Below are 10,639 nucleotides of genomic sequence, written 5' to 3' on the forward strand. Positions count from 1 at the left end.
AAGAACATCCATGAACTTTCTAAACGTTAACTCGTCTACATGAATATAAGGTTTATATACATATCTTTCAATACGTGATAATTGTTTACTTCATGTACATGTTCTGAAATTATATGCATATTTCCACCAAAAAAGTGCAAAAACCAAAAAAAAACAACTATAAAAGGATTAAAATAAAAAATTAAATAGTAACATTAGACTCAAAAAATGGGAAGAACAAAATAGAAACACAAAGAGAAAAGGCAGAAGAAAAAAACAGCGCGTACCATCTGAGGGGGCCTCCTCATCTGAACCAGCCAACTCACCCGATCCCCCTCATGCGCCGTTTTTGGCCGGCCCATATGCGGGCGGGACGCCCCCTATTTTTCTCTGCCTTTCTTTTATCTTTTCTCTTTTTTATCCTTACTCTATAGAATAATTCGGGATTTCAAATAAGTTGTAAATAGTAAGCCATCAAGTTTTTTTGTGCATACTATGTGAGGGAGGGCCCTAAGTCGTAGAGTGTTAAATTAGCTGCCGTGCTTGATTCACTTGTTCTCTTTGTTTATAGTGCGTCATTGTTTGTTGCTCTGTTGTATTTATTGTTATCGGATCAAAGTTGTGCCTGTGACTAAGACGACTAGCTAGCTAGCAAAAGGACAAAAAACCAAAAGCAGCAATCAAATTTAGCCTCATTGACAAATACTAACTATTTTGATAGTCAATTAGATGCGGTTCTCAGCCGAGTAAGCAGCTATAGTACGGACGGCAAGCTACACAATTAGATATGCTCAGATAAGTGCCAGTCACAACTTTGATTGACTCTACAGCTTAGCACAAGTCAAAAACTGTGTAGCACATCCATGATTATGAACACAATTAACGCAAATGAAATTGGGACTCAGTTCCATGTTTTTGGATAATTCGGAATTTGTACAAATTTCATCTGGGATACCACTTCTGCTTTGGTACAACCCGTACTAAATCTGAATTCAAAGTTAAAGACGCTCCGTTTATCTCCATCGCTAGACCAAATCTGCAAGTGTGACATTTACCAAGTAGGAAAGTAAGATAGATCTAGGGATTGAATATATATGAATTATATCTAATTGGATACCCATCATATGTGTTAATGCAAATCGTGTACCAAATGTGAATGCATCTGAAACACGCCCTATGGAGTGGGATGCTCGATGGATTGGCTAGTCTCATCCGGATCTTTCACAAGATGGCGATCCGTGCAACTTCCCATGCATGATCTAAGGGGCCGGTATCAAGCAACGTCAAGAATAGAATATCATTCAAAAGCGGGCTACCCGTCAAGGCGAGCCGATTTGTCTTGTCTCCCTGCCGTCATGGCGAGCCGGATTCTCCCCGGAAATATTGCGCGCTAGGCGTCCATGTCCAGCTGCATTATGTAAGTTTATGTGCAATTTCTTTCTTGAACGCAACCTCCCATGCACTGCGTAAACCGTGACTTCACCGTCTGCATTTTGTTTTCATTGAGTGGAGCTACAAAGGAAAAGGAAAACAGGCCGCTTGCATGTGCTTGCTTGCCAAACCTTGCATTTGTAAAATAGAAATTGTAATATGTGTATGGGGGCCATGGCCCCCTTGACCCCACCCCTATATCCGCCAATGAATCAAATCATTTGTATTAGTGATAAATCTCAGGAGTTGCTTCTTTCGAGTTCGTGGTAGGTTTTAGAAGGTTTGTGTGAATGTTCGATTTGTGTAAGTGTCCACACAAAGAAAAATATGTCAGCTAAATGGTGCAATAAGAATCATATATGACCAATAGGCTTCCTATTGTTCGAAGAAAAACCTACATACACAAGCTTCCTATGATGAGTATAAGGGCCAACTCCCTATCCATAACCTATGAGTGTTATACTTAGGGAAGGGCAGTTACCAATCCACAACAAGGGGTTCAGTGAGGCATTTTCATCCATCTTGAACTATCTCCATTGCACATACATAGTTTGCGTGAGACATCTGTAGCATACTTGCATAATAAATTTTTCCTGCCTATGTTTTATCTTTTCTCTTTTTTATCCTTACTCTATAGAATAATTCGGGATTTCAAATAAGTTGTAATTTTTTCAAAAATGGTTTTTTATCAGGAAGTACTAAAATGTCAATGAATAATTTTTCATGATTTTGAATAATGTTCAGGAAATAAATAAATGTCCGTGGATTCAAAAATGGTTCGTGATTTTGATTTTTCTGGGAAATCTAAAAATGTTCTTGATTCTGAGAATTTTTTGCATATTCAGTTTTTTTCATGAATTAAAAAATATTTTTGAAATTAAAAAAAATGGTTACCAATTTCAAAAATTGTTCCCATATTACCGAAAGAGTTCATAAATTCAAAAAATTATCATTGAACCGAAAAGATGTTCATGCATTTCAAAAAATGTTTGTAAAAAAATGTTCATGAATACAATCATTGATGCAAAAAATGTTTACCGGTTAATTAAAACTTTCTCTAGTGTCATAAAAATATTCAAATCAATAAGTGTTTCATAATTTGTAAAACAATGTTCGTGATTCAAAAATTATTCATGATTTAATTTTTTCCTAATATGATTTTTTTACAATTTGATTTTTTATTTGAAGATTTTGAATAACGATAATGAATACGAAAATATGCCTGATTTCATAACAAATTCACGAATTTGGAAGTTGTTCGCAAAATGAAAAATAAAAAGAAAGAAAACACATAAAAGATAAAGCAAAATTAAAATGAAAAGATAAAGCAAACATGAGATTTAAAAATAATAAAAATAAATGAAAATAGAAAATGAAAAATCGGTTAGAGCGAAGATGAAAAAAGCCAAAAAAATTGAAAGAAAAATTAGAAAAAGACCGAATATTACGAAAGTAGGAGGGAGCTTGTTGGGCTGGCCCAAGTTTACATAGTGGGTGAGTGGGGGTACATGTTTGGTCGCTATTTGGTGGGCAACCCTATATCTCTCGCTTGGCTTGAGATGGAGATAGCCTGGCCTGAAGGTGACCGCGAGATGCGCCAGCCAAGTAACTGCCTACTTTTGCTTTTTTTATGACTTTTCATTTTGTTTTTATGATTTATTTTTATATTTTAGTTTATACATCCAAATATTCTTAATATTTATATATATTACAAAAACAATTACATAAAACATTAAAAAAAGGTTAGTCATGCATTTGAAAAAGTTAAATGTGTATATAAAATGTTTCCGATGTTTACAAATATGTACAGTGAGTATGAAAAGAATTAGAAATAAAAATTATAGGTTAAAAAAATATGAATAATGTATTTGGAAAATGAAACATGTATATAAAATGGTCATGATGTATACAAAAATGTATAATATGTATATGAAAATGTTCCTGATGTATCAAAAAATATAAGTTTAAAAAAATGTTAGTCATGTATATGAAAAATGTCAAAGGTGTATATATAAAAGCTTATACATGTATAAAAATGTATCATGTAAGAAAAATGTACAATTTGCATGAAGAAATTAGACATCAAAATATATGTTTGAAAAAATTAGTCATATATATGAAAATGGTTAAAGTTGTATTTACTTAGAAAATATTATTTATATATATATATATATACCAGAATAGATATTGAAATATTTATTTAAAATTAATGTTCATCATGAATTTGAAAAATATTAAACATGTATGTAAAAGTTTTTTGTCATGTATGGAAAATGTATAATGCGTAAAACAATGTAGACACGTGATGAAAATATAAAAGGAAAAATCAAAAGAAAACTAATAAAGAAACGAAAGTAAATAACAAAAAGGCAAATAAGAAAACCAAGAAAACAGTGCAATAAGGAAAGAGAGAAAAAAAGCAAGAAAGAGTAAAAGTAAAAAAGGAAGAAACAAAAAAAATCTGTGAAAACCAAAAAAGAAATGAAGAAAACCAGTAAAAATGAAAATAAAACTAAGTCATAGCAAAGAAAAAATTGAAGAAAACCTATGAAAAAACAAAAATAACCAAACAAAAAAGAAAGAGAAAGCAGAAGAAAAGTACAACGAGGGAACCTTAAACGAGGGAGTCCTGAGCCGGGCCGCTCGTGCCGCGCCTGAATTGATAGCAGATTCCATCTTTTTTGTGTGTCAAGGTAGGCTTTTCTTTTTAAGACAAACTCTGAAGCTCTTTATTTAATTGTCACAGTGTTTACAGTCAGTGGCGGAGCTAGCAGCAGGTTAAGCCTGCGGCTATGCTATGTTGAGTGAAGTTGTTCCTAGGCCTGGGGCTATAGCCATAGCTGCCCCAGGGCTATCTCCGTTTACAGGGACGAAAAAAAGATCATCAAGTTAGCCTAACCAAACATGAAAGCCAAACCCCGTGTCTCACAAACTTGTGGGTCTCGATATTTGAGCTCCTAACTCCATGAACTATATTCGTGTGAAGCGAGATATAACCGTGTGGGGTAGGGCGGGCCACGCGAGTGCGGCCATGGTCTTCGGGCCAGAACAGTGTGAAGTCAAACGGAGGAAAGATACCATCCGGCCCGAGAAACGGCAGCGTCGGCCCACGGGAGATGCGTGCCGCGGGGGACTAGACTCTCCGGCCTCTCTCCCCCAACAACCCCAAGGCCCCACGCAAACCTCCTCCCCCTCCCCTCCTCCGGCGAATCTCCGACGATGCTCCCCCCCGCCGGCGCATGAGCTTCCTCCGCGCGCTCGCCGACTCCCTCTCGTCGCTCCTCTTCGCGCCGCACATGGACGCGCCGGCGCCGTCGGCGGCGGCCGTGGTGGGGGAGCGCGTGGCCGTGAAGCTGCGGGGCTACTTCGAGCTGGCCAAGGAGGAGACCGACAAGGCCGTGCGCGCCGAGGAGTGGGGCCTCCCCGACGACGCCGAGGCGCACTACCGCAACGCCCTCCGCGTCATGCTCGAGGCCAAGGCCGCCCGCGTCCCCGACGCCGTCTCCTCCAGGTCCCCTCTCTGATTCCCTTCCCTCCGCTGCGCGCGCGCGGCTTGATTAGGGTTTGATTGACGTCGCTGATTGGTGTGCTGTGTGGGGGGTTTGCAGCGAGAGGGGGCAGGTGAGGGTGTACCAGGACAAGATCGCCAAGTGGCAGACGCAGGTGGAGGAGCGGCTCAGGGTGCTCGGCGGGAGGAGCGGTGAGCCTCTCCCCCCCTCTTCGTCTTCTCCCCAGTTTTCCCGACTTATCAAGTTTGTGCGCATGTGAAACTTGTTCAGCGATGTGTGTGCACTTGTCAGTCCGAACACGTTAGAAGCAGCCAACATTCTTGTGATCGTAGCTGTAGTTTTGTTGTGTTAATCACTTCATAATTGTGTAAATTTAGGGGTTAATGCCTATATGATTCCATTAGTGAATTGTAATACATTTCCCTACTTTTGCGATTGTGGACTATAATTCATTGGGAGTTAACTTTCAGTAGTTTGATTTGATTGCTCACATAGGTCCTACATACATTTCCCTACTGTTGCAATTATGGACTTCAATTAGTTGGATTTTAACTTTGTTTCATTTTGTCTGACATTGTAGGAGCAGCTGCACCAGTCCCCAAGAAGGTATAAACTTCTAGTGTTGAATTTTTACACGTGGTACATGGTTTGCCTGATAGCTTCAACTGTCTAGTGTCTACTTGGTACATTCTGAATTGTCTTGTACCTAGCGTTTTAGTGAAAACGATTGCGGCATGTTATTTGCTTCCTTCCCGGTTAACAGCGTTTTACTGATCTGTTGATTTGGTACTGCTGCAGTGCTACTTTATCAATGCAAGTCTGCTTGCTATGGATATGTTGTTCTTGTGAACTCTTCCGATTAGGAGTGCTAGTATAATGCATCTATTTGAGTTCTTGTTATGTGCGGTAGCAAACATTGATCAAAATAAGTTGTTGTAAGAAAAAGAAAGCTAGCTAGATGCCTGGGTTACATAGTTATATACATATTGAGGTTATGAAGTCTATTTTCTTTTTAAGGAGTACTTTGCAGCGAGTGCATTGGTCGAAAAGTCCTCCATTACCATGTGCGCTATTTCTGCAGGTTGTTACAAACAATCAAGTAAATAGGCCTGAGAGACCAGCATCAACTAGCTTCCGTAAGTCAGCTGTGCAGTCTAACCCCACCTTTAACAGAGGTGGTCAAGCGTCCTCTCATCAGAAGAATAGCGATGGTGGATCCAAGCCAGTGCAAAGAGCTGGTGGAAAGGATGATGACAAACTTGTTGAAATGATAAATACGACAATCGTGGATAGAAGTCCATCTGTCAGATGGGATGATGTTGGTATGCAACCGTTGACTTTCTTTGTGCGCTCTGGCTCAAGCCCAGTTATTAATCATGGTGTCATTATTCTCTGGTTTGATCTGTAGCTGGTCTGGACAAAGCAAAGCAAGCACTCATGGAAATGGTTATCTTACCTACTAAGCGAAGGGATTTATTCACTGGTCTTCGGAGGCCTGCGAAAGGTAAACTTGTTCGTGTTGAAGGTTTCCTTTCTCTGGATCTTTTCTAAAAATTCATAACTATTCTTCAGGGCTGCTTCTCTTTGGTCCTCCGGGGAATGGGAAAACAATGCTTGCCAAAGCTGTTGCGTCAGAATCTGAAGCAACATTTTTTAATGTTTCAGCTTCTTCGTTGACATCAAAGTGGGTATGTGGTTGCTATATATGTTACTTTGTCAGATACTTGCATATTTTGCTGTCTGAACCTTATTTCGTTGGCAAAAACAGGTAGGGGAAGCTGAAAAGCTTGTTCGGACACTTTTCATGGTTGCTGTCGAGAGGCAACCGTCTGTTATTTTCATGGATGAGGTCCTCATTACAAACCTTACCGTTCAAATTTTGTTGAAATTATGTACTACTCCCTCCATTCCTAAATATAAGTCTTTGTAGAAATTCCACCATGGACCACATACGGATGTATTTAGATGCATTTTAGAGTGTAGATTCACTCATTTTGCTCCGTATGTAGTCCATAGTGAAATCTCTACAAAGACTTATATTTAGGAATGGAGGGAGTAGTAATATTTATTTATTTATTTCTTATTATTAAGCTTGTCGATGATATTTTGACCATGCTATCACTAGTTGTTCGGATAGGGAAATTGGTCACTTGTCATATTTTCAGAATAGTTTTCTTTTGGAGTGTTTGATTTGTTTGAACCATGCGCTTGTTACAGGTAAAAGTGTAAATACATGCTTTTTTCTAAATTTACACAGAATAGAAGTATGCACTACACATTGTACATATTCTGCATAGGCTTATGCACAAAGTTGCCGTTTTCAGTCAAATCTTCCTAGAAGTTTAGATGAGCAGTTGAGCACATATATGGTATCTGCATTCCTGCTATCTTAGTATAAGATCTTGAAATGCTATTTTTTCAGAAACACTAAGTACAAAGTACATTTCTGTTAACTTTTTTTTATGTATCCTTTCCCCTTTTGATTATAAAAGTGGGATCTGATGTGTTTTGTTGTATTTTACCTTACCATCCAGATCGATAGTGTGATGTCAACAAGGTTAGCTAGCGAGAATGATGCAAGCAGGCGTTTGAAATCTGAATTCCTTATCCAGTTTGATGGGGTGACATCAAACCCAGATGATTTAGTAATTGTGATAGGTAAGCATATCTTTCTTTTTTGATTGTTTAATCCTGGTTATCTTTTGCACTATGCTTGCTTCCAGTGAAAATACTTAGGACACAGCTATCATGTAACTATTAGTACTTAGTCGCAATCATATAATACAGAATCCCCATACTGTAAACATTTATTTGCTAGGACAGTAATTTGTGGACATGCAATGCTGTTTAGCATTTCTTCGCTGCTGCTATTATGTTATGCAGTATATCCTGTATTTTGATCAGGTCTATTGTGTATTCCCTCTTCGTGGTATAAAATCGTGGTTGAGTTCTGCAAATAAATGACCCTTGGAACCAATACTCAGTTCCTTCATTACTTCAGCAGCATTAGTTTAGGACATAGAATTGTTTTTGTCACGAGTTGTAGATTAGACATTTCTGAAACAGTTTGCAGCACAATAGGCACACCAGTTTGTGATCTCGGGTGATGTATAACTTGCCCTCATTGTAATTTGTTAATGAATCGATGAATACACATTTTATCACATAGGTATATCTAGAAAAACCATGGTACACAACAGATTTACTTATTTTTTTTCTTGTACGAAATTTTCTTGTTTATTGTGTGTATCTTCTGTTAATGAAAATCATTTGGTTAGGAGCTACGAATAAACCACAAGAGTTGGATGACGCTGTTCTTCGAAGATTGGTAAGATTGATCTTACATATATATTTAGGATTACTGTTGCTGTTTGATGATGTCTACAAATTTCTTGCATCTTGCATTTAAAAGACCATGCACAGGAGTATGTGCTGCTTGGTGGCTGGTACCAGTTCTTGACACCTTTGCCCCCTACACAGGGTCCTGTGGCAACCAGAGAATTGTCGGGAACTGAACAGCAAAATTCTATCAGTTTTCTCTAGTTACAACTTCAAAATAGTGCCTTGCTATGGCTGCCAACTCCTTTTGATAGAACAAATTGAAAGCATTATTAAATAACTGTGTTTTCATGGAAAATATCAATTTTGCCGTGTCATTTTTGGACATTAGGGAACTAGTTTTCCTACTGAGTTTCTGGCACTTTATCATCCCCTATTTTGGCTTCGTTTCTATTATCACTATTTAAAATTGATTTCTACGTTCTCTGGCTACCAACTCCTGAATCCTGATAAAGCAAACTGAAAGCTATTGTTAAATAACCTTGTTCATGGAAAATAGCAAATGCTAGCATATCATTTTTGGACATTAGGGTATTTGTTTTCCCTACTGAATTTCTGGCACTTTATTACCCACTATTTTGTTTAGTTTCTATGATAAGCACTATTTTAATTTAGTTTCTGTTACTTCTTTAATGAATGTTATGTTCTATTCAACCATATAAACAGGTAAAAAGAATATATGTGCCACTGCCTGATCCAAATGTACGGAGGTTACTTCTGAAAAATCAGCTCAAAGGACAAGCATTCAAATTGTCCAGTAAGTTACTACTTTCCTTAGTTATACCTTCAGACACTTGCTCTGCTCAGTTGTTTCAGTGCCACTTTTGCTTCCTTATTTTCTGCATGTACCCCTTATTCACCCCAAAAGTACATTAACTAACAAACTAGGCACCTTGAAAGCAATAGTGTATGCATCACTATAGTTTACAAAATTGATTACTTTGTTTGCCATTCTGTGTAAAAGGTGAATGAACATCCAAACGTTTTTTATTGTAAACAAATTGTAGGGATTCACATACAGCTCATGAAAAATGAAACCTTGGCTTCTTCTTTTACTTTTGTGTCTGGTGTACAATTGCACAGCACATAGTGGTGTGATAGTGATGTCGAGGAAGCTGTAAGTTCTGTTTTTGCATATCATCGTACCGAGCCAGTATTTTCTATGCATGTAGCACGAGTCTAGTACTGCCCACGATGTTTGAACCTGGAATTGTTTCCTTGCAGATCATGATCTGGAGAGGCTTGCTGTGGAGACTGAAGGTAAATTCCACTTTCTGTTATATGTTCATTTCTGAAATGATGGCCGACAGTGGTCCTTGATGATGACGCATATCTATATGTCCCTTAGGGTATTCTGGGAGTGACCTGAGAGCCTTGTGCGAGGAAGCTGCAATGATGCCGATCAGAGAGCTCGGTCCACAGAATATTCTCACCATTAAAGCAAACCAGGTTCTGAACTTTGTATACTAAACCGTCATGTTTGCTGTTTGAAATTGTTGGTAGAATTCTCGCGTGAGTGGTTGATGGCCAAGGATGAAGCACTAACTTTGTGCTTACCGTGCCGCAGCTGCGACCATTGAGATATGAGGATTTCAGGAGCGCGATGACGGCGATAAGGCCAAGCCTGCAGAAGAGCAAGTGGAATGAGCTGGAGAAATGGAACGAAGAATTCGGCGCAAGCTGACAAGAGTAACGCTCCCTCCTGTTGTGTTCATCAGACAGGTTTACTTTGGTCTGTATGTACATAAATTCCTCGCCGTAATTAAATGGCCACACACATATGCCCACTCGGGCACTTGATTTGTCACAACAATGTAAATGGTGTACAAGGAAAATCCCTCTGGCTCATGAGCTGTGCGGATGGGCGAAAATTACATATTAACTTATGCTGTATAAAATCAGTGCCTACACTACACATAATTTTATGCTGATGATTTCGTCTCCCTGATCGTGTAAAACAGCCGCAGTTTGCATTATCCAGCCATGTTCCTGTTCAACGTGCACAATCAATGGATCATAAACAGTACCTGCGAAGCAAAAGAAACCGGGACAGGATGATATAGAGCATTTGGGCAGATGGCGACGGGTTAACCATTTGGAGGAATCCGACGTATCGGCCGTCGCCTTGACGTTTGCACCACCGTCGGGAGAGCACATGTGACGGCGCCCAGAGCTGGATCTCGATCAGTGGCGGTGGGTGGTGGTCAAGACGTCTGTCCCTATCATCATGGTGCCCTTTTCTTCAAAATCATTAGCATGCATCATGGTGGCTTAGGATCCTACAATTACAATACTAACTAGGGTTTAGATTGTAGATAAGTTTTAAAACGGTTAGAGTGTAGATTCACTCATTTTCTCCATATGCAGTCCATATCGAAATC

General features: G+C 38.9%; 1 protein-coding gene across 2 annotated transcripts; it reads left to right on the forward strand.

Moving 5' to 3' along the window:
* The first annotated feature begins 4,559 nt into the window (after window positions 1-4,559).
* Window positions 4,560-10,201, forward strand: LOC119330288 (spastin-like). Of its 2 annotated transcripts, none has more exons than XM_037603395.1 (13): window positions 4,560-4,921; window positions 5,019-5,110; window positions 5,500-5,525; window positions 6,001-6,241; window positions 6,328-6,423; window positions 6,492-6,607; window positions 6,688-6,768; window positions 7,454-7,577; window positions 8,198-8,247; window positions 8,925-9,015; window positions 9,483-9,518; window positions 9,607-9,707; window positions 9,826-10,201. In XM_037603395.1, exons 1-13 carry the CDS (start codon window positions 4,650-4,652, stop codon window positions 9,940-9,942), a joined length of 1,443 nt encoding a protein of 480 aa, XP_037459292.1. In that variant the 5' UTR covers window positions 4,560-4,649; the 3' UTR covers window positions 9,943-10,201. The 2 variants fall into 2 exon arrangements, with proteins under 2 accessions (XP_037459292.1, XP_037459293.1); XM_037603396.1 differs by having other exon boundaries at window positions 5,506-5,525.
* The last annotated feature ends 438 nt before the right edge of the window (window positions 10,202-10,639 follow it).

The sequence above is a fragment of the Triticum dicoccoides genome, chromosome 7A, assembly GCF_002162155.2.
Source record: "Triticum dicoccoides isolate Atlit2015 ecotype Zavitan chromosome 7A, WEW_v2.0, whole genome shotgun sequence".
Lineage (NCBI taxonomy): Eukaryota > Viridiplantae > Streptophyta > Magnoliopsida > Poales > Poaceae > Triticum > Triticum dicoccoides.

Excerpts from the sequence above, each read along its gene's own strand:
- LOC119330288 (XM_037603395.1), top strand. The coding sequence starts at position 4,650 with ATGAGCTTCCTCCGCGCGCTCGCCGACTCCCTCTCGTCGCTCCTCTTC. Across the intron at positions 5,111-5,499 it reads GGTGCTCGGCGGGAGGAGCG|GAGCAGCTGCACCAGTCCCC; the intron begins GTGAGCCTCTCC and ends CTGACATTGTAG. Across the intron at positions 9,708-9,825 it reads TCACCATTAAAGCAAACCAG|CTGCGACCATTGAGATATGA; the intron begins GTTCTGAACTTT and ends ACCGTGCCGCAG.